The sequence below is a fragment of the Condylura cristata genome, unplaced genomic scaffold (assembly GCF_000260355.1).
Source record: "Condylura cristata isolate star-nosed mole 26May11 unplaced genomic scaffold, ConCri1.0 scaffold00014, whole genome shotgun sequence".
NCBI classification, from domain to species: Eukaryota; Metazoa; Chordata; class Mammalia; order Eulipotyphla; family Talpidae; genus Condylura; species Condylura cristata.
The window spans coordinates 12361536-12386018 of NW_004567115.1; the positions used below are offsets into that span (position 1 = coordinate 12361536).

The 24483-nt window shown below is 50.0% G+C and overlaps 1 protein-coding gene across 3 annotated transcripts in view; it reads right to left on the bottom strand.

The window, feature by feature from the left end:
- The window catches only part of EPHB1 (EPH receptor B1), a 416952-nt gene that overhangs the window by 285468 nt on the left and 107001 nt on the right, over nucleotides 1–24483 (bottom strand). For 2 of the 3 annotated variants that reach the window (XM_012724944.1, XM_004682182.1), the window contains exon 2: nucleotides 13581–13645. In XM_012724944.1, the coding sequence (XP_012580398.1) occupies nucleotides 13581–13645 (65 nt within the window). Of the gene's footprint in view, nucleotides 1–13580; nucleotides 13646–24483 lie in introns of those variants that run through there. The other variant, XM_012724945.1, reaches the window with a different exon arrangement.

The window sequence follows — 24483 nt, forward strand, 5'->3', positions numbered from 1 at the left end:
GTCACCATGGCCCCATAGAGTGTGCCAAAGAGCTGGGAGGCTGACTTGGGGTGGGGCACTGCTTCTGGAAGCCAGGAGACTTGAAAGGGCTTGTACAGGGCAGTGGCAGTGGAAATGAATTCCCTAATTATCCACACCCTCCCTGGGAAGCAGAAGGACACAGGATGGGGTGAGGGACACAGATTAAGGAAATTGCTAGAATACGGAGAACAGACTCATTGTTTCCCAGGGTGCTCACTAAGAGTTGCCACAAAATCCCTTTGAAGCTGGATAGTGGCAAAGTGCAAATACTGTACTAAGGTGGGAGGTTATCGCTGGATGGTTGTCAGTCGTGTGTGTGTGTGTGTGTGTGTGTGTGTGTGTGTGTGTGTGTGTTGGGCTGGAGAAGCACTGCGGTCATCTTGGCTAGCTCTGAACCCTTGCATTAAGGTGAGCCATGTTTTAGCACAGTTCAACTCATAGGCCAGAAATCAGCCAGGCCTGGCGATGGACCCCAGCTTTCAAACACCTCTCACCTGTTTCCTCCACTAGTACAGGGACACCAGTAGTACCTACCTCACTAGCAGGTTGTGTGGGTCAAAGGTGAAACTTAAACCCCTGAAATTCAGTTATGAATATCAGCCCTCCAGAGACACATGCTAAACCTCTCTTTCCTTATAGTCCTTGATTGTCCCTCTAATATACAGGGTCTCCCTGATGGCCTGGGGGTTAAACCTCAGAGCTACCACTGCTGTGGTCTGAGTTCCATCCCCAGCCAGGGAGCTGACCCACATGGCGCAGCAGACCTCTCCTGTCTTGCCTGCTGCTCCCCTCTGCAGTGTACTTCATTGATCTGCCTGTTCTGCTCCCTACTCTGTCTCTGGTGAATCCTCTCATCCCCCGCAACTCTGCCTTACTGTGCATAAATAATAAACCTTTCTAAACACAAACAAGACATGTATGATCAACGAGAACTGTCTGATTGTCTGTGCCTGTCTGATTGTCTTGGTGTGTGCCTGCATGTGTCGTGTTTGATGGACACATACATGTGTGCATGTGTTCGGACTTAGGTGTATATGTGTGCGTCTGTGTGTTAAGTGAAGATGCTGGCGGTGGCCCAAGTGTGATGTGTGTACCCGCCTGTGAGTGTGCCTACTGGTCTAATGCCATATGAGCACTGGTTAGCTTTGTTCTCTCTGGGACAGGGCTGCCCTCATCACACAGGGACCCCAAAACTACGAGTGATCATGGGGGCATAGTAAAAGAGGGGAAGATTGGCCAGGCCCAAGGCCCAGATGGCATGCATCTCTGCATCCTATCACATCCCTGTTCTGTCAGCATGTCCAGAGAAACCCTGCAGGCTTGTGTCTCAGGAGGGGGCTCCTTGTGCATGGTCCCTGGGGCCACTGTCACTTCCACCAGGCAGCAGCTTTCAGTACCAGGCCCAGCCTGGAGTGGGGTCCTCAGCCATTATGACAGCTGCTGCTGCTGTTGACATTGCAACAGTGACAAATTCATCCTTCTGACAAGATCCCTTTAAATAATTCACAGGGAGCTGGGGATTAAGACACTGTTTCTCTCTGTCTCTGTTGAGATTTAAAGCACCTCCAGCTGGGGTATTTAAAGAGCATATAATGGGTTGCCCCTCTTGTATCTCCCCTCCCCCCTTCCTCCTCTTTCCCATTTCCCAAACTCATCCCCCACCCCACCAGCCAGCCCCATAACAAGGAGGCCCAGAAAACAAGAAAGAAAAAAGGAGGGAACCAGTGCTTGGCTGGTCACTATGGCAACGGTGGCAGGGTATTCAGCTGTCATTATCCCAGTGCCTCACACATGTGATTATCTTAAGCTGTCGATTGAATGTGGTCCTCACTGCTGCCCAACACGGCCTTGTCGAACAAGGCAGGGGCGGGAGCTGGGGGCCCAGGCCCCAGCTGCCTCCTACTGCTCTGCCTGGAGCCTCAAGCTGGTGATGGGGAGCAGTGTTCTACTGGAGGAGACTGCCAAGGCCTCAGCTGGAGGGATTTTGCTCAGGATGCATAGCAGAGGCTTGGCCACCAGGCTGGATTACAGGTGGAGGGAGCAGGCACCTCATTCCAAGGACACAGAGAGTTTTGATCTTCCATGGGCCATGCTATTTGGGGCCAGCTGGAGCCCTTGTGGAGACAAGAGAGCAAGCCCTGGGAGTAGGGGGTGTGAGAAGAAGAGACTGGCCTACTTTCCATTCTCAAGGTGCAAGAAAATCAAATCTGGCCTGGGAAGAGGACATACTCTCCTTCTCCTGTCCACCCCCTCTGATTGGAGGGATGTGGCCACTGTGGGAGACCCATTTTGGGGGAAAGTTTTATCCTGGGATGGTGGCTGTTGGAGTTTGGTCCTGGAAAGCAGGTACAGGGTTTTGGTTCATTCTTTGCTTCCTGGACTCTGCTTCAGGTCATCTTCGCACTGAGGTTTCTGGGTCCACAACCATTTTTTGAAGGGCATTATCACCGGTTATCCCCCACCCCTGCATCTGGCCATGCTCCACTTTTTCTAATGTTCCTTTTAAAACTCAATTTCCAGAATAAGCCCAACATAAAGATGGGTATACCCCAGTCAGCACAGTATGAGTGGGGCCACCATCACTCTACAACGACTCCACCAGCCCGATCTGGCCTTTCCTGCACCTGCAGCTTACGGTCAGTTCCCAGAAATGGATATGTGGTCAGCCACAGGGGAGCCTGGCCACCCGAGGCACCACCCATCTGCACCCAGTTTGGGGCTGCATAAGAAACTATTTGCACCGAAAGGCAGAGATTGTTGCCAGTGACGGTTGCAAGGCAAAAGTCATTCAACAATGTGACTCCAGCATCTTCCATGGTAGTCCTCTGGGATGCTGGGAAATATGTTGCACAAACCTGTCTCCACCCAAAAGAGTGGTGAGTGAGACAGTGTAGGAGGAGATGAGGATGGACCTCCCATGGACAAGGGGCTGCTCTGTAATCCAACACTGTGACCACTGGGAAGGAAAAAGCAGCTCACTGAGGCCCCTCTCATCTCCCCCTTCCCAGAAGTCCTCACTTCCGGAACTTCTGCCAAGGCTTGAGGTGGAAGCTGACCCACAGGTCCCACCATACCACCTGAAGTCAGTCATCCATCCCACAGGCCACCCATGTCCTCCTCAGGGCTCCTGGACAGCCTCACTTGCCCTGGGAGTATGTCTCTGGGTTTCTTTTGAGCCTGCACTCTGTTTCCACAACCCTGTTCCATCCTTCCCCATAGAACTTGCTCTAGAAAATGATTCTCAGCACTTAGCTATTTGCCCCTCACTGGCCAGGGTTTTCAAAAACCCTTTGCAAAAAACACTGAGAAATGTCTGCTTCATCTTACCTCTGTTCTCTGGTTTCTCAAGAAAATATGACTCTAAGAACCCTTCCTCACATTCCTTCAGGGTTGGGGTACAAGCATGAGCTCTGTAGTGAGACAGCCCTGGGGTCCAAAAGACCCCTACACCTTCCTGTGGCTTGGAAAATGACACCGAGCCTCCATGTCTACTCTTCAAAGGAAGAGAAACCACCTGGCTTCCGTCATGGTTGTACAGTAATGTTCAATGCCTGGTACACAGTTGGTAGTTAATTAATAGTAACTTCTAAGCATGGTAGTTAACACTATTATTAATAATAACAGCATTGTTTTTAATAACATGCTCTGACATTCTTTATGCAAGAGCAACAACCTAACCAAAGCATCAGATGCTGGTCTTGTCCGGGAGCCCCTTCCATCAGTTCCCACCCTCCTCCCTTGCAAGTTAAGTTCCTCAAACAAGAGTCCTTGTGATCACTAGTACTAGTTGGGACAAGACATATTGACTGAGCTTTATGGTTTACAAAAGAGGTAAACACTATTTAATCCTGCCAAGAACTCTGCAAATATGGCTTTATATTACCCAGGTTGTAGAAGCAGAAAAATGGGCTGGGGGAAGTTAAAGAATTTAAAGGGAAATAGAAATAAACCCAGGACCTCAGATTTCAAATCCTAAGCCTGCTCACTGATATGGCCGGAATTGTGGCAGGCCAACCATGTGAATATTTTCAGCCATAACTGGAATTAAAGCTAAGGTGGAAGTCGCTAAGGCTCCACTCACCTTCCTGGAACCAGGCTCAGAATCTCCATCTACCAGTGGGGTCTCCTTTCTTCCTCCTATCCCCTCCATGCCTCTTCTGAAGACCCCTGAATTCTGCTTCACTGCTCTTTAGATGTTTTGTCTATCGCAATATTATATTTTTTCTTCACAGAGGTAACCCAAGTGAGGAAGTGCAAGTTCCTTCTGCTGGCCCCTGGTCCCAATCAGCCCCTTTCCTTCCACAGTCTCCCCTCAGCAGGGGAGCTAACTCTCATAGAGAAGTTGGTCGTCAGGTTCACATACCAATGTGAGACCAATTTCCAGGGTTGGGACAAGGAACCATCTTCCTGGGAAAGGTTTTCGAGAACAAGAAAGAGCATCATCTGTCCAGGCAAATGAGAGTTAAATTTGGGGGGGGGGGGGGCTGGGAGACATCTGGGGTTCCCTCCCAGAGTTTGTGGACAGGAATATCTCCTGCTCCCCTGATGAACAACTCTGTGAGCCATTTACAAGAGCAAAAATAAGAAATCAGGCAGACAATCAGGGTCTGGTTGTTGCACCTCCACAGCTCCCAGAGTTCTTTAATGCAGTAAACTAGTGAACACCTCTCTTGATCAGTATCTCTTTTGTTCTCTATCTTTCTGTGCCCCTATAGCTATACCCCCCACACAGTCAGACCAGATATACTTCTGCAGTCAGGAAAATAATTGCACTCAAATAATTGCTACTCAGCGACCGTTGTCATCAGAAATATAGATTCACCTCCCTGTTAAAAGACACACACATGTCAACAAAGAAGCCGCACGGAGAACCACCATGGATGAAAGGGTGAACCAGGCAGACACGTGCCCTTCACCCTCATAGGGACCGCCTCGCTCCTCCCTGGGGATCGACCCAGTCTGGACCACCCCACCCCACCCCATCACATTTCCTGAACCTCAGGGCTTGCCTTCCACTCCCTAGGGCCCTCCTCCACAACTCTGTCCTGGCTCCAAAGCCTTTGTCTGTCACTGTCTCTGTCAGACAGGTGATTTTAAACTTTCATTCCTCAAAGACGCATATTATATAAAAAAATGTTTTAAGTGCCTCAGGGTGTTTTGTTCCTCCTTGCTTCATAAAAGTGACATTAATAGCCAGGGAAGAGCACTGCTGAGAGCAATTACAGAGGATGTTTCAGGTATGAAAGCTGTTTTGAGCCTGCTAATGTTTCCTAATTACAGGCCTTTTGGTAGCAAGAGAAAAAGATAAAGATTGGGTGGAGGGCCAGGGATGGGGAGCTCTGACTTATCTCAGTGGTTTGCCTGAAGAGGGCAGGGGAGGGGTGGGAAGGAGACAGGAGCCCGAGGTCAAAGGCCCACCCGTAGGGAGACAGGCCTCTCATGGTTGAGAAAGCAACTGGGACTAATTCCTGGGTGACAGCTCAGGCAGGAGATGCCACCCATATCTTGTACTGAGAGAAAAAGTCCTTGACATTGGGAGCCTGAGTTCAAAGAGCTCACAGCAACCCAGCCCAGGAGTCCCTGAAGAAAGGAGACCCCACTGGTAGATGGGGCTTCTGAGTTTGGCTCCAGGAGGGTGAGTGGAGCCTCAGAGACTTCCGCCTTTGGCTTTAATTCCAGTTATGGCTGAAAATATTCGCGTGGTTGGCCTGCCACAATTCCGGCCATATAAGTGAGCAGTGCTCTGAAACACTGCAGCAGGCAGGACTTCATGGGAAAAGACTGGATAGATGTAAACAGCATGGCCAGCAGGAAGAGAGCAGCTTGCCCTCAGCACTGAGGGTTAGATGTCAGCACTTTGAGTCCTATGACTGAAAGTCATTCAGTGGCTGCGGTGTCTTGGTTTTCTCGTCTGTAAATGGGACTGCTGTGAGGATCATGGCCGTAAAGCACGTAGGACCTGTCAGATTAGTCTTTCCTATCTAGCACCTGTTTCTCTTTCTGATATCTGTATCCTGGTTTCTCCTGGGGAATCTTTTCTTCCTGCTCTCTGGATCCCAGGCTGCAGTTAGTCTCCAACAGCGGGGTGGGGGGGGGGGGCGGGGCAGGGCAGGATCTGGGTGTTCAAATCAACACCCTGCATTTCTTGGCTGCAAGGACCGTTTGAGGGCAGGTCTGGGATTCAAGCTGAACTTGTCAGGCCCAGTGAGTCCTATCCAGGGCTTCTACAAGGGAAACAGGAGGAGATGCTTGCTTTTCCCAGGCAGGAAGGATGGCTGAGGTTGAAGGGGCTGGAGTTGCTGCAGACGTATGACCAGGTAGAGTCAACCCCACACAGAGTCAACACCAGGGGAGGAGAGGAGAAAGGAGGGAGGGAAGAGGAGGGGAGCGAGGGGAGGAGAGAAAGGATCTAAAGGCTAGGTAGGACCCGCCACATCAACCTCTGAATCATTCCCTTCCATAAGCCAGGACACCTCTCTCAAAACTGAGCCATGGTTTTCTGTCGCTGGCCATCAAAAAGCCCTGACTAATACAAAAGTGTAGCTTCCAGCAGACAGTGACCAGAAAGGTGCTCCCGAGCCCCCAGGCCTTGGTTACAGTGTGAGGAGGGATAACAAACCCACCTGCTTTTGCCTTCCTGCCCGTGGCCTGGCCTACAATTCAAACACAGGAAAGCTCCATTCACAAAATCATTTTGCCCAGAGCTAAGTTTCTCTCGGATTTGCCTAATTTAGCTCAGGCTTTTCTGACTTAATTACCATGATTGAGTCATCAAAGGAAAAAAAGAAAATCCAGCCCTCCAGAGAATTTGTACTATACTAACTCAAACACTTAAAGTGTTTACCATGAAAAACTTTTCACCGACACCATTTCCTATGTGGCACAGGTGCCACTCAGCCCACTGAGCAAGAAAGGAAGAAAGTGAAGCGAGAGCCCAAGATCACAGCGATGGGGCTGCAGCACAGAAGGGGAGTCGGTTTATTTGCTGCCAAGGCCTGCGGCTGTCCCTGCTCCTCTATAAAGTTCTCACCCATCAGACCAGATAAATTTCAATTGATTTTTCTTGGCCTTGGAACGAATGGGGAGTTATTAGAGTAGATTTCTCTCCTGAGTGTACTTTCTTTATTCCCAGGATGTGGGTAGCTGAAGGGGCTGACGAAGACAGAAAGACGAACCAGCCAGGGACAGTCAAGGGGCCAGGAGGGTCACATGTGGACAATAAGCAGTATCTGTGCAAAACCCTTGTGTGCTGCCCTCGCGGGCATGCATCTCATGTCAGAGTTAATTACCAGACATGGGCATTCCAATGCATGCTCTTCCCTTCACAGCAGCCTCTTCGGGAAGCTCTCTGCTTAGCCCAATAATCTCTCCTCATTTAAGGCATTTCCAGAACTCAAGAATCCACTTACAGCAGCATCAGGCGAAATCAGCTCATCAAACTTCACACACATATACACAAATGCAGCCATGTACGCACCACATGGTTATGTGTGTGCATGTACACACAATAGATACAGACATGCAGGTATAACATGTATACCCATCTATACACACAAAATCACACAAATATGTGACGTGTACACATATGCATGTGTACAAATGCATGTACACAAACTCATACATATAACAGACATGCATGCACACATATACAAACACAGTGATGCAAGTATGTGCACATATATATACAGATGCAAAGCAACACATACACACATAGCCACACACATACATGTAATAGACATATAACACATACAGACATGTAGCACATGATAGACATATGCACAACTATACGGACATATTTTATACACACCTATATACAGACACACATGCAGGTGTATATACATGTCTGCATGTGAGCACATGTCTACACATATGCAGATGCCTATATGCATACACATACACACTGCACATATACACATGCACACACACACAGACATGCGCACACATACAGACATGCACACACAGAGCTGGCTCATTCTGAAGGCTCCATCAGCTTTGGGTCTGATTCCTTTCCTCCTCTTTCCTGTGCCAACCCCCCTTCTTGGATGGAGATGTGCCAGTGTGCAGGATTCATCAGTGGGTATCCCTCCCTGGCCATGAGGGGGCTTCCACAGGACAGCCCAGGCAGGGCTGGAGTCAGGAAGGCTGTAGGGAGCTCTTTAAAGAGAAGAATCCAGACAGTTTCACTTAGGCCACACATCCCACAGACACCTGCACATCTGGACCACCAACAACCCAGGAGAGAACTTCCAGCAAGTCCTGGCAAAAATCTTTAAAGGAAGAACTTAGCACAAACTTCCAGGGAGCAAGTTAAATGCAAGGACTAACAGAGAGTCCTAGATTGCCACTCCCATCCACCACAGCAGTCCCCGAGAGGGACCGGGACCCTCTTGTGTGTGTGTGGGGGTGGGGGGGAGGATGTGTCCTGATCTTCTCATCAGCACGTGGGAGGTGGCTCCATCTGCACCACCAATGAAGTTCTTTAAAGAGTTATGAACCACCCACGGGGTCTTAAGAGGCCACAAGGAACATTTTACTGAGCTACAATAAACCTATATTGAGCATTTCCTAAGTACAGGACCCTGGACTAGAGCTGCAGGGAAGTATCCAGAATGGTCTGGTCCTTCCTCATTTTTCAGCTACCAAACATTAAGTGGAGCCCGAACCCTACAGGGCTGGGCTGGGCACCAGAGACACAGGTGAAGCTCCAGGAAGCGCATAGTAATGGGCAGGATGTGAGGACTCAGCAGAGGCCCTCTGGGCTTTAGGAAAAGGGGGAGGAAGGTCCTGAGGGGACTAAGGACAAAGCTGCAAGACAGGGGCAGGGAGAGATGCTGTCCTGAGGGACAGAGAGGAGAAAGAAAAGGCTGGAGAAAATAGAGGGGACCGCTGAGAGGAGACTCGCACCAGAGACCTGCACCTTCCTGCCCTTCCATCACCTGCTGCTGGTGGGAGCAGCGCTGAGGATGGCCCACAGGACCTCCTGAAGCTTCCCCGCTGCCCAGAGGGGCTCACAGGTCATGGTCAGGGAATTTTTCAGGGCAGGGCTAGAAGAAAGGGTTTAACGGGTAAGTGAGATTCCCCAAGAGCATAACTGAGGGTCCCCAAGATGTCTGCAGGTGGGAGCTCACCCCTCCCTGGCCTTTGTTACTTTAGGAATCTATTTGTGACTTTTTCCCTCTGCTCACCAAACAGCCTCTGACTCAGGTTAAATGTAAAGGCCTTAAATTAAAACTGCCGTTATATTTTCAAGCAACATTTTGCACTTGGGCATAAGTGCTTTCTGTTGTGGACATGTAATATTATGATCCACTTTCAGCAATCTTGATGAAAACAATGTGTAGGCCGTGGGTTAGTGGACAGCCTAAGTCCTTCCCTTGGGTGGCAGTTCTAAAGGATCTCTCAGGACCCGGCCTTCTAGGCCCTGCACTGTGGACAGGGCTCACTGCCACACTAACTGGGTCTCCTAGCGGAAGTGTGGACAAGGAACCCCAGTTCCCTAGGGGCTCTCAGGCTCCCATGTCTACCCATCTTTCTACCTCAGGCTTGCAAGCATGGTATCTTGAGAACAGAAAAGACAATCCTGTCCTTCATCCCTTTTCTCAGTTAGTAGGGGTCCCAGGAAGATGTGACCACCCATCAATCCTCTTGGCTTCTCAAACGAGAGAGCCTGGCCACACTCTCCTGACCTTCTTGCCACCCAGAAGTACTGTATGTGTCTTAAATCCAAGCTCTGACTCAAAGCCCTGCCTCCCATCACCCCACAGTCTCACTGAGACCTCCACCTGGGCCCCCGCATTTTGTCACAATGGCTGGTCCCTCCTGGCTTTGCTCTTGTCTATTGGAAGCCAGGATACAAGATGCCAGTCTTCTCTAACTACTGTCTTCAGCTCCTCCCTGCCAGCTCTGCCATCCTTGCATAGCCACAGCTCAGGCTGTGTGCACGCTAGGCCTCCTCCAGGAGCAGCCCTGCAGGTCAGGACGGGCAAAATGCAGCAGGCCCTTGCTCCCGGTCAGATGCCAACATGCTGGTCTCCAACTCTTAAGCAGCAGCAGTCAGTCCAAGCCATGTCCACCCTCGCAAAGCCTGCAGCCCTCCTCTCCCATTCCTCACTCTCTGAACCCAGCACCCAACCTGAGGGAGAAGACAGTGCACTGAACCAATTTTCTGTTCTCTGCTGTGTCACCAGACGTGAGTTCTCACATCTCTCTCTGAATGGCCACTGAGGGGAGTCCCTTCCCTCAGAAGAAATGGACCCAGGCTGTCTTCCCTCCCCATTACTGACTGATGTCTCCATTGCCTCAACTCCCACTGACTGGTCCTTCAACTCTGTGCTCTCTGGCTCCCCTAAAACCCTCCACATCAGTCACCAATAGGGTCCCTGAAACTGAACCCAACGGAGTCAATGCCCAGTGGCGTTTGGCACCTTTGCCCCCTTTTCCTCCCTTACATACACCTCCCTGGCCTCTGTGACAGGCCACCTCTGGTTTTCTCCTGCCGCCCCATGGCACCCCTTCTCAATCCCCTCTGCAGGCTCCTCTTACTCTATTTGGCCCTTCCAGGCAATCTGCCCAGCCCAAACTCTCACCATGCCCGCCAGACCTCTGCTGGACGGCTGCAGCTGCTCTGGGCTCCCTATACTGGCACAGGGCTGCTAGGAGGTAAAAGCTGAGGCTGTCCCACCCCGTGGGTGACCAGGGTCACTTCAAATTTGGCAGGCCCAGTACGGAGCTCCCTCTCTTCCCAGCTGAGCACGTACCTCCGCCTGTGCCCCCCATTGCACCCACACACTGGCCCAAGGCAGACACTGTCACAAATGCATCAACTCAAAGAATCAACAAGGTGCCAGTTTCCAGAGAACAAAGACACAGACTCCTGGCCAGCTTGGAGGTTACAGTGTGGCCAAAAGAGAGCTGCGATAAACATTCATCCAACACTAACACATAGAGAAAAAAAACTTGCAACTGCAGAGGCAGCTACTATTTAGTAAAGCTCCCTGGTCCTGAAAGCACCCATGATGGGGACCCAACAGGGACAGGGGTGAGCAAAGGTGTCCCTGGGCATGAGCCAGGTGGGCCACCCAGGCCTGAAATGCTGAAGGAGAACACAGGAGCCGCTATGCTTCCAGTCTCTACAATGTACCAAGATGGAGGCCACCCTTGATGTGGGGAGAAGAAGGAAGATTCTACCTGACCCCACCCTCCGCCCCGACACTGTCTGGCTGTGAGCACCAGTGTGAGATGAGGCCGCTGGGTATGTAAGCCTGGGCTGGAGACACAAACTTCAGTCGCTGCTGTGTCTTCAGAACGAGAGGCAACTGACCAAGATGAGAACAGGGCGGAGGGCAGAGGGCTTGGGTCGGAAGCATAGTGATTTTTTAAATAGGTTTACGGTAGTACACTGTTTTAAACCATTGCCTGGGCTTCTCGTGTCCAGTATTATAATGTGACATCTGTCTACACTACATTCAGACCACCACCAAAGTTCCCTTTCCATCCTCCACCTAGCAGTGATCTCCTTTACCAGAGTACTCAGCGCTCTGCTTCCCTTCCTTTCCCCTCTGGTAACCGTGGTTTTGTTCTCGCGGTTTTTGATCCTCCCTCTCAACCCAGACCAAGGGCCGGCCTGACCCTCCTGCTGCTCACTATAAACCAGACAGGCTCTGAAGCTGCTCCAGGGTCCAGGAGCACTGCCTGGCCCTCTGAGCCGTCAGGAAAGGCAGCTGAGCCGTGGCTGGTAACCAGCGGGGGAAGCAAGCAGAGAGCAGCCCAGCCAGCTGTTGTGTCTAAAGGGTCTCACTTGACTTTGAATGTCTCCCTAAAGGACAATCATCCCTGGGAAAAGAGATCAGAAGTTTAAGAAGACAGATGGTGGGTACAAAAATCAAGGGAAGAGTTTACCATAAATCATGCCGATGCCTTGTGAAAACATACAAGTTTTCAAACAATAACCTAATTTGTAAGAGTGTTAAATGCTTAATACACAGACAAACTGAAAGGTTTGCTGCCTCATCACATATACTCCCCAAGAAGCGTAGAAGGGGCCCCCCGAGTTGCCCACAGTGTTCCAGCAGGACTGGAACTTTCTGAGAGTGGGCAGGTTCTCCTTTGCCCCCTCCCTGCTATGGGAAATACCAACTCATCCTAGATCCTGGGCTCAGATGCCAGGCTTGTATCTCTGCCGATGCTGGGACCAGGAGAGAGAGCCCAGGGAGAAGGCACGACTGGAGTCCTGCACATCTGCTAGAGACCCGAATCTCCAAAGGGCACACGGGGGGCCTTCGAGGACTGGTGATGATGACTCCCTGGGGTGCAGAGCAGCACTGGACCCTGGGCTGGAGATTCCCCAAGGCAGGGAGCAGAGAGAAGGTGTAGGTAGATGAGGAAGCCCAGAGCCACCCTGCCCCACACAGCTTTATCACCAGCTGGGATGGGAAGCCCACTCACTCCCTCCCTGCGCCTTCATGATTAAAGGCCAGCCAGGCTGGGGGTGAACTTCATCTCCACTTCAGTCCACACCCCTCCCTCCCCCCGACTCCATCCACTGCTAAATGTTGCCAATGCTGGCTCCTTCGCTGCTGTACTGCCTCCCAACTGTACTGCCTTTTAATCCAACTCTTCAGGTCCGCCCAAGACAGCTTCTCCCTCCACTGTCCCTCCAGTCCTCTCTGCAGCTGTGGCTGTGCTGGTCTCCTGCCCAGGGTCCCTCCATTGCCTTCAGGATAAAACCCAAACCACTTTCTCAGTGTGGCACTGCAGCCTCCTCCCTGTGCCATGTCCCAGTGAGTATCCTCACCCCACCAGGCGCGTGCCAGACACACAGCCTCCATTGTATTGGCTTTTCATGAGGGCCCCCCTACTAACCAGCTTTCAGGCTCCCCTCTCACCTCCACTCAAACTCCTACTCACTCTCCCAAGCCCAGCTTGCAGGCACCTTTCTATATGGGTTCCTGGTCTCTCTCTGACATTTTTCACTTACAACTCTGCCCACACCTGCCTGTTGACCACACAGCTGCCACAAAACAGAGCTGATTTATGAACATGGTGGTCCCCATGGAGGTAGGGGGTAGGGACGGGCGCCAGCTTCTCAAAACTGTTCCATCTTTGAGGCTACATAGTCTAGATTTGGACACTGGACAAATGAATCAAAAACATCTCTCTGGGGCAAGGTCCAGGCGAAAGAGCCTCAACCCTTCTGAACTCCCGTTCCTCCCTCGTGTCCTGACCCTTTCTGTAGCCTCATGGTCACCAAAGATCTCTGATCTACCCCAGCACCACTGACCTGAGACCCTGACTACTGGCAACTTCCCTTCCTGCCCTCCCTTCCAAACATAGCGTTAGTCACCAAGAGGCCAGTTCCCTGAAGGACAGAGCAGTCAGATCTGTGACTCCTAGTGCTGCCTTTCTGTGGGGAGGGGCGGGGGTGGGTGCAGTGGACATTCACACCTCTGTTCCACTCCTCAAAGCTACTGCTCTGGGCAGGCCCTGCTTCCCCAGGCCCCTCAGCCAAGCCTGGGCCCAGGGCGGCACAGCAGGACTGAAGGATGTGTTTTGCCACTTACCCCAGACGCCGGATTGGCTGTCCAGCCCAGCTCTGCTGTAGCTGTCCTGGTGTCCATTAACGTTTCTACAAATCAAAAAGAGAAAAAATGCTAAGTCAGAAAGATTGCTAGACAGCAGCCTTGTATTCATTAAGTTCTGGGGGAGCCTTGGCACCTTTGTGCTTGGTCCCTGGGAAACCGAGGCTCAGATGGGAGAGGTGTGCCCGGATGATGCGGCTGTTGGCAGAGTGAGACAACGACCTTCTGGTGCTCAGCTGCTGTTCTCTCAGCTGTGTAGAGGGTGATGGCATCTACCCAATGACTACTTGACTCCTGAGACCTGAGACATGGCTTCTTCCCACATCACTTGACCTAGAAGCATTCCTGGGGTCTTGGTGATATAGTAGCCAACCCTTTCTTGAACCTTCCTGGACCACCTCATTCTGTCTTCTTTCTCCCCACTAGATGCTTCTCCACCTCCTTGTCAGTCTGCCTTCCTCCCCCAACTCTCCTCCGACTTCCTCAGGCTTCCCTGGTGACACTTTGAGGTAATTTCCCATCAACTGCTCTGACTCCAAACACTGTCCCCAGACACAGGCCGTCCCTCCTGTATGTCCCTTGGTCCTGGGTTACTCCCTCCCCAGACTGCTGGGGGTCCTGGCAAAGGCCACACTCAGGACACAAATGCCCCTCAGTCCCAGGGGCATGCCTCCTGGTGACCAGTCCACTGGCCAGTAGGGGAAAATCAGATACCTTGACTGCCAAGCTCTAGATGCCAGTGGGGAGACACCTGCACACAGGCCACGGTCACCAGGCACCAGACGCTGATCACGGGTCGGGTGTGATCTCTAACACTCTCCTGACAGGTCACAGTAGACTGACCTGAGAAGGGGCACCTTTTTCCTTTCCTTTTCATCCTCACGAGTCCACTTGTGGGGGAGACTGCCCCCAAGGCTACTCATGAGCTCCTCGTTAGCAAACTGAAAACTCTTTATTGTTGTTTTTTTAACAACTTCATTGAGGTAGAAATGACATACAATAAGCTGCACATAATTAAGGTGTACTCTTTGATAAGTTTTGACACATATTTATACCATGAAACCATCACCACAATCAGGATAATGAACATATCCATCAGTCCCAAAAGTGTGGGTCCCTTATAGTCCCTCCTCCCCTCCTGCCCTATCCCACCGTGGAACTCTCTCCAGGCATCACTGATCTGGTGCTGCCACTGTAGCTTAACTGATGTTTTCTGGAACTTTTTATCCATGGAATCCTAGGGTACATGGTACATGCCTTTTTTGTTTTTTTTTTTTTTTTTTAAGATTTATTTATGTTTACAGAACTGAGGTACAGGCCAGAGGTGTGGTGGGTGAGATGATTCACCAGAGACAGAGTGGGGAGCAGAACAGGCAGATCAATGAAGTACACTGCTGAGGGGAGCAGCAGGTGGGTCAGGAGAGGTCTGCCGCATCATGTGGGTCAGCTCCCTGGCCAGGGATTGAACTTGTGCTGCAGTGGCTTTGGAGAACTTCATAACGTGGTGTTTTAACCCGTTGCGCCACCAGGGAGAGCCCTGGTTTATAACATTTTTGATATGGCTTATTTCACTAAGCATCATGGTGTTGAGTGAGCGGCCTGTATCTTCTGACAGCTCACTCTCCCTGCTGAGCATTTCAGTCTGGACCTGCAGTCGGCTGTCTGCCCTCTCACCCACTTCTTCCAGGTTGTGGGCATGGCATCGTGCGTGTGTACAGCTCCGGTTCCTCCACATCTTCCTTGATACTGGGCATGGTCAGTCCTTCTAATTTTGGCCAGTTTCATAGGTGTATAGGGATATCATCTTATTTTAGATTTTATTTCTTAACAATGAGCAATGTTAAGCATCTTTTTCCTGTGCTTATTTATCATCTGTTTATCTCAGTGGTGAAATGTCTTTTCAAATAGTTTTCCATTTTTAAAATAGCTGTTTCTTATTATTGAGTCTGGCAAGTTCTTTATATATTCTGGACACAGTCCTTTTTCTGATAGATGCTTTGCAAATATTTTCTACCCACTCGGAGGCTTATCTTTTCATTTCCGTACCAGCATCTTCCTAAAAGCTAATGTTTTACATTTTGATGATGTTCAATTTATCAGGGTTTTCCCTTATGGTATTGTATCCTATCTGAGAAATCTTTGTGTAACCCAAGGTCAGAAGGATTTCTTTTTCCTTCTTCTTAAGTCTAGGATCTATTTCAAGTCAGTTTTTTTTTTTTTTTTTTTTTTTTGCATAAGGTAGGAGGTATGGATCAAATGTGCAATTGTTCTTTGCATGCAGATATCCAGTGTTCCAGAGGCCCCACTGTGAGTTCACTGAGTGGTGCTAGACAGGCCGGCAGAGATGTCTTCCCACCTGGATTTCCCAGGGCCTATGTCCCAGCTCCAAATAGGTGCTCATGACAAACAGGGGTGGGGACAAACAGGATGCCCTGTTTTGTCTTTTTATCCTTCCCATCTAAACACCCCTCACCCTACGTGAACAGCCATTCTGTGCTCACTGCTTAAGGCAGGAGGTGGGAGACACAAATACAAAATGCAGAGTTGTGAATTCTTGAGTCCCTTAGGAAATAGGACTCGTGGCGTGAACCAAAGGTTTGGGAAGCAAGCCACCCTGCGAGCAGGACTGGGAGAAAGAAAACAGAAGTGGTAGACACACAGGAGTGTGCTGAGAAAAGAGCTTCCTTTGCCTGTCGCTGCCCAGTGCTCCAACCCAGAGAAAGGGTGTGGCCGTAGAAGGAAGTGCCAGGGGTCTTGGCCATGCAGCACCACAGAATGGTGACACAGCAACAACTGACAGTCCCCTCCCAAGGCTGACGTGGCACTGACAGAGCAGAAGGGACCTCTGGGCCCAAATGGGTCCAATAAAGGGAACTCAGGAACAACCATTAGGGATCTGTGTGGACTACAGCAAAGGTCAATGGCTTCAGGATATCTCAGTGGGTGCGAGATGCTAATCAGGCTGAATCACCTTCCTCAGCAGGTGACACTCCAGAGCCTGCCCATTGCCAACATGGCCTTTCCAGGCCATCCCAGTGGAATGGATCTCCAGCTGCAAACTGAGGGGAGTTCAAATAATCAGGCAAGCAATAGCTTCAGGCCCCTTTGCATTTGCTTTTGAATTGAGAGTCAAACCCCATGCATCTCTGACTGCACGCAAGCACAGGAACAGACTTCTCAAATTTGTTTTCTCCTCTGATTCTTTTGACAGCTGGGGAGGCCGAGCCCTGCATGGAGCACCCCTCCTGCTCCCCCTCATCTCCACTTCACAGCACTAATAATGATCATAATGACACACCAAATTTGCATAATACACTTCTCAGAAGACACTCCATGAGGCCCTGTGGAAATTCATCTCCATGATTAAAATGCCTTCGCCAGGTGGGTCTGAAGCAGGAGACATTGAACGCACTGGGCAGAATGGGGGGCCCGACACAGAGAGGTGCAGCACTTCCTGCAGGATGGGACAGCCTCGCACACTGATACCACAACTCCAAATCTCAACACACTAACCCCCAGGGAGACCTGGGCTTCCAGGGGCTCGCTCCCCTGTAGCTCCAGAGAGGAGGGTAAGGGTCCTTGTTCATAAGGAATGATGCACCCTGCACTCGGGCCTCAGGGTCATGTCAAAGTTGAGGTGGATGAGCAAAGGGTGTGTACAGTGAGGAAAACAATCCAGAATCAAAATAAGAATCAAGCTTCACCCCTAAATTTTCCAAGGACTGGTTTGTTCTGTGAACTCCATAAATGTAATCTAAGACTTCATAATGTTCAGAATCACCTGCTACAGGGTTGTAATTGAAGCCATTTCTAAATAGCGTTTTCCATCCACCTTATTGGACAGAAGTTGTAGCAAGAGGGATCCCACTTCTCAGCTTTCTGCCCACTGTGGAAACAGAGGACCACAAGCCATAAACCATCCACACATCCACTCGATATGATTAAGGGTAGTTTCTTTTCTGGCACAGAAAGCTCCTGATGATGGCATTACACTCTGGTGGGGGCTGCATAAAAGTGATTTGAGGAGGTTTACATCTCCCTGGAGAGAAAGAGAGCACTCATTTGCATTTATAAAGCATATTGAGAGTTCTGGCAGAAAGTTATGGTGGAAGCACAATTAAATATTTACCATCACTTCTGCTCTCAAACAGTGGCATGGGGACCAACCAGCTGGAGGTGCATGTGTTGCTGTCAGATTCAGAGATGCCTGCAGGGGACATGATAGTGGGCGCCACAATCACCACCTGGCCTCTGCCCTCTGGGATTACCGCTCACCATTGAGCATTCACTGCCCACAGAGGAAGCGGGACAGACACACAAGGAGTAGAGAGACAGGCCAGAGGGCCACCAGCCCAGGTCCAGGGCGCTTCCTTCTCTCTCTGTGAGTGACAGTTCTTCCTGCCTTCCCCCACCCTCCCCTTTTCCCCCTCCCTCTCTCCTCCCTTCCTCCCCTCCTCAGCTGTCAACAAGGTCAGAGCTAGCAAGAGCACAAGACTGAGTGAGGGCTGCATGAGAAAAAGCCCTGCAAAGCATATGCTAGCATTAGGACAATTTAATCATTCCCAGCCTCAGTTTCCCTAGTTAGGAAAGTGATCTAATGACCGTTTGTAGGATACCCATAAGGCATCATTAAGAATCGATACTAGCAGATATCTAAGGATATATGCTCTACTTTCTTCCTTGTGTTGTTGTAAAACCAAGGAGTGATGCAACTGAGCGTATGGCTACAGACCAAAGTCAGTGGGTGCCCTAGAGATGCGCATGGACTTCTTGTCCTCAGGGACAAGAAGCAAAGTCCTAGTTGGCATCTTTCTTTGGCCAAGGTCATGAAAAGGTGACTGACAACCTCAAGGACATGGACCAGGCTTTCTGCATGTGGAGAAGGAGCAGGCCTGCTGCAACAGGGATACTCAGGAGTCTTCACCACTGAAGCAAAGGGAGATGCTTGTGGTCTCCTGGACAGGGACAGCCACTGGAAGAAAGAAAGACTGGACCCGTGCATTGCATTGTAAGGCAGAGATGACAAAGTGATTTCCAGGGACAATGGGCCAGAGACAGGTTGACAAAATGAAGTGGATGCTTTCCCCAAACATAAGGAGGGTGAGCAAAACTGAGCCAGAGGGGAGGGGCCACAAATGGAGGCAGAAGGGGGTCTCTGGCAAGTGCTGGTTAGATGAGCAAAAGCAGGGGAAGAATGGGGGCCATGGAGATCCATGCAAAGAAATCCCATTTTCCCAGGAAACAATTTCCCTGCAGGGTCTTCAATACGGGAGCCTTCAAGGATGCCCCCAACAACCACACGGGGGGCCACCGACTGGGGTCTATGTGTTAGGTACAAGTCTGAGCCCCCTGCCAGGAAGAAGAATCAGCAGGTGCTGCCAGGCTCTGCAGGCGGTTCCTGTTTCTTTCTGGATTGGCACCTTGGGATGTATTGACATTTGGGATGAATTAGATACCCATCACGGTGAAAGAGAGATAAATAAATGCTTACAGTTCTGCCACTCTTTTTAGAGAGACATTAATCAGACATTTTGCTGAAAATATTTACAATGCCCCTTCATGGTAGCGACAATATACAGTGACATACACGATGGAACAGAGCTCCCAGGCCCGCTCTGATCAGTGCCTCCTCGTGTGCACATGATAAAGCCAGCCACGACCTAGCCTGGAAGGGACCACGTGAGGGCCTGCACTCACTGCCTGCGCCCTCCGAAGCCCACACAACTCCTAGAAGCCACACCATAGAGCAGTCTGAAGAGCCAAGTTCCTATACTGGAAATGCAAGGAATTCAGACTCTGCTCCACTGCAGCCTCAAGTCCCCCCTAAGCATAAAGATCCTCGGAAGAGGGCTGCAGTATGACGATATAAAGGGGTTCCAGGAGCCATCCATTCAACAAAGGTCATCTGAGTAGTTCTGAGGACAGGATGGGCACTGTGAGGGCCCTGGAGACAAACAGAGATAGACAGAAACTCCCACCCTTAGGGAGCCAGAAATTAATGAAATAGCCATGCAGAATGATCTACAATGACAGCCTCCGAGAATGGCAGGGAGGGAATCACAAGGACAGCTGTAAGTGCCAAATAAGGTGACAGGTGTGTGGAATCCATACAAGGGGAATTTTCTCTTTCCTTCCCAGCCTCTGACTGATACAAGCACAGGGGCCGCCCCCGCCGCCGCCCTAGCCACTACCAACACACACACACACACACACACCGGCCCTAAAAGTGACTCTATGCTAGCAGAATCTTCTCCCTGATCCTCCCAAACCCAGACTGTGCTGGTAGCAAGAATGTACGCACGCCACTGGCTGTGGGGAGACCCTCTGTGTTTTCAGGAACACAAACTTCCCTCCACACCTGGACTCAGCAAGGAGCGTCACTGCAGAGGTCTTGTGGAGTTTTGTCCCTGAGCATCCTCAAGGCTGTGTCCTGTCTCCACACGCCCCACTGACTAGGCAAGTCCGCCCCAAAAGGGCTCCAAAAGGTGCATAGACTCCTCAGATGATCTGCTGCTACCTCAGTGCTGGTCCTATGACAGAATTCCTCAATCAGCTGCTCCTAAGCCCCAGCTGCACACCGAGCTTGACCTCCTGTTGCCAGAGCAGGGCAGCTGCCTCCGTGGACAGGAGAGGAAGAGGCTTTGTAGGGTCTGGGTTTGGGGGTCTTACAGCTTGAGTGTAAACTGTTGAGAGTATCAGGACCATGGCTGGGGCTGGCACAGCTACAAAAGTTTGAAGTGAGAAAGTGCTGAGTAAGCCTACGGTCACGGTTGTCCACACCACTTAAATCTTCCTCCTCAGGTCCTGTCCTCTTCAAACTGACCCCCTTCCAAACTTTTCTACCAGTCTTCCCAGGTGCAAAGCCTCAGAGACTTTCAGTTTTGATTCCTTGTTCTCCTGAGTCTCTTAGCAAACCACCATGCCCCAATGAATCTTCCTCTGCACATTTCCTTCAGCTGTGTGTTCCTTTCTATTTTCAGCACCCTAACTGGATCCAGGGCTTTATCCTTGCACAATGGGACCACAGAGACTGCCTTGCAGTTAATGTCTCAGCCAGAAGTCCCCATCTGAAACCTCCATGCAGCCACCAAGTTCCCCTGCTGCTGCCACTGTAAATGGTTTGAAATTAATCAGCACATCCAGCAGAGCCCTACAGAATTTCAGGTCCTGTGACCACCCAGTGATTTCAAGAATTTTCCCAAAGACATAATTCTGAAGGAAAAGAAAACAAACAAAAACAAAACAAACAAAAAAACTATCATGAAGATGCTCATTACAGCATTATCTAGAACACTGGCACCCTTCTATCTGTGGAGGAGAAAGGCATGTAGGATGGCACACTCAGGTTCCCGGAATGTTATGAAAACAATGAGACAGCATTCAGGATGTTAGCAATGACACATACAGCAGAAAACAGACTCCTCGGTGCCCCAGAGATGAGCTCTCAAAACAGTTCACACAGAAAAAATAACGGCTGGAAAGACTGGTTGGGCAGCCACCAGGCTAGAATATCATCTCACAGGTGGGTTCCTTCCTGTTGCATAGTGCTTTAGAAGACACAAGAAATAGAAATTTGGCCAATTTTCTAATAATGCCTCTTCCATCGCATTACACTTTCCCACTTTATGATTTTCAACATCTCTCTACTAATTCCCAGACATAAACTTCCATGAACCATCTGAGTCAAATCTACCTGGTCCATGGCACAGTATTTTGGAAATAATATGGAACAACCTCAAAATTTCTAAAAATAGAAACTAAGACCCAACAATATTGTTAGGGGGAAGGATGTCCTAAAAGAACTCTGCAGAGTCTTGTGGACTCCATCCCTACTCCAGCTTTCTGGATTCCACCACTTACTTCAGTGATTGGAAAACGACAACTCCCAGCAGTACCAAGGAGAGAACTGCGAGGACCTAAGGGCAGGGCTAAGCAGGAATTTTGGGACTTTGGGGGATAAAAATAGTAAGCGGTTTTCCAACGGACTCTGGTTCGCTCTCTCTGGAGCAACTGCTCTCAGACAGTGTGACTGGGGGCTAGCAGTCTGAGTTTGGTACTTAGAGCTCCAAGTTAGCTGTGCTGGTAAAGTATTCCAGCTACTTTGCATCCCTCTCTCTTTTCCTGGGTTGTTTCCTTTTCCTTTCCCTTTTTTCTAATAAAACTGACCCTTTTGTGTGTGTCTGCAGAGTAACTGGATTTTGAGAGCGCGGGTGAGGCCCCACAGACAGGCAGCCTAAGTCCACTCTGGGCTACCCTATAACAATACCACTTCTGGGTATCTATGTTAGGAAATTAAAATCATTAACTCAAAGAGTCATATGAACCACACTGTTGCAGCATTATTTACAGTGGCTAAGATATGTAAACTACCCTCATGTCCAATGATGGATGATTAGATAAAGATGTGGTGTATTCACACAATGGAATACTATCCAGTCACTAAAAAGGTGCAATTTTACTACTTGCAGCAAAATGGAAGGAACTTCAGGGAATTAGTGAAGTAAAATAAGTCAGAGCCAAGTGAAAATATTTGATGAAAATATATGTGTAATATAAGGAAATAAAGCAGATAAACTGACAAAACACAATGAAATCAATGAGTGGATACTGAAAATAGAGAGTGGTGGTGGGAACAAAGGTGAAGCAATTCTAATGAATGCCCTCTTTTCCAAAATGGTCTTCAATTCCCCAAGGATATCCTTGCTCTCATCTCCCCTCGGCTGCTCACGCTGTTCCTTTTACCTGGAATGTCTTCCCCTCTGTCTCCACACACCTGGAATTTGGATTCTGAGACTTGCCTTTGTCTTTTTCATAGAGGTCTTCCTTCCTCTAAATAACCCACACAATTTGATGATTAGTTTTGGTTATTTGTTTTGAATCTTTGCTCAAGTGGTTTGTAAAGACCTTCAGAGGGCATCAGACTTATGTCTCACCCAGCTTTATCCAAAGTCTCACATAACACAAATGCTCAACTTGGAAGCCTGGGCTCAAGTCCTAGCTCCATAAATGATGAGCAAATCAAGTCACACCTGAGTATGGAAGCCCTGATCTCAGGGTAGAGGCACCCTCTTGCATCCACGAGCCAGGGAAACCATGCTGAGAAAGACGCTCTGTATATTAAGAACACACCTTAGACTAACATTTATTTACTGTCTTAGCCAAGTGTAAAATGCTAGGTGAACAGGAGCTGCTATCTTATAAGTCTCCACTGATGGATGTGCAGCAATGGTCGGCAAGGAAAAGCAACAAGTCTGAGTAAACTGAACAAGCCAGTCCAACCCATCTGCCGAGTGACTGACTGAATGAGTAGGAACAGGCATTAAATGACAAATACAAACTGTGAAATTTGCTCTTTTAAAGAGCATGTAGATTATACAATCCTCCCTCTCATCCCATCTTTTTTTTTTTTCTTCCAAGGTGCAATTAATTGTTGTACAAAGACATAAGCCACTGCTTAGGTGGGTCAGAGTGCAGACCCATGCCTTCAGGAGCTGGGACAAGCCCTAGATGGCAGAGCCATAAACACAGAGGAAGATGGAGAGATGTGGCTCCAGCTTCCCTCCCTCCAGGGCTCCGCAAGGAAGCGAGGCTCACAGGGAAACGGACCAGGCAGCGCCCATGACAGCCTGCTCAGCTGGGGAGAGGGAGGGCTGGGACAAGCCCTAGAGGGCCGTGTTCTCTGTCCAGGCAGCCTCAGACTTGTTCCATCTCTTGTGTGAGGCTCTCTCCTCTCTGACCTCAGTGGACTCTTCTGGCTCCTAGTTCCCACAGAAGCATCTAAGAGCCATGACGGAAACCACAGGGATCCTCTGGAGGCTGAGTGGACTCTGTGTCCCAAACCCCCGAAGGGGCCTCCGCCCGGGGGGAACGAACAAGGCAAAAAAAACGGAACCCGCAAAAGGTTTTTTACCAATAAAGTCTGGGTATTACTTTAAGGGCTGTATTAATTTCCATGGGCTGCTACAACAAAGTGCCACAATTTGGGTGTGATGCTCCTATGTCTAAAAATGTACCAGTCAGGGAACCAAGAAGATAATGGGCTTTTCTACCCCTGGCTGGGATGTCCAGGCCTCTCCAGCATCAAACCTCTGTAGGCAGAAGCCAATCCAACCAGATCATTCCAGTGGGTGCAGGAAAGGCAGGCCTCCAAGGCTATCCTCTGGCCCAAGGCATCTCTGCTGGGCAGACCTGTCCACCCTCAGGCCATAAGGCATTAAGGGGGCCCTTAGCCAGATCCATGGCCCAGCTCCTGTCCAGGCCCTCACCTCCTTCTGGCCCAATACCAGAACACTGCATACCTTTCTGCCTAACCCATTAGCAAAGAAAGTGAGAGGCCCAGAGAAAGAGAGAAAAGAGAACCACACAATGGTGCAGTGGTCCAGGGATGTGATTTAAATCAATGCCCAGCCCACTGATGGTGCCAACCTGGCCAGGAGCCCACTGCTGCTTAATGCTCTACCTGCTTGCACTATTGTGGGGAGAGTCAAAGACCTATTTAAACTGAGGAACCTGGCATTTCCTAGTCTTCCAGCACCATGATTTCTAAGAAAGCTTAAATCTGCCTACCCTGGCCACTCTAAAAGACCCATGAATTGGTGCCAATGGCACCCAGGGGAAGAGTCATGCATAATAAGCCTGCTGCATCCTGCACCCCCTCACCCCCCGCCAGGTTTGAGGCGAGAAGGCTCTCAGTACCTGGGAGATGAGGGTACCCAGGGGGCATGAATCACTCTGGAGAAGAGCAGGGAGGAGAGCCCACCCGCCCATGCAAAATGACTCTCTGCAGCCCTAATGAAGGCCGGCGATGGATGGTGGCCCCAGCTCGTTCATCAGAAGGAACACACCGCTGCCGTCTGCTTCGCCCTCAGTCTGCCTCTCTCTCAGA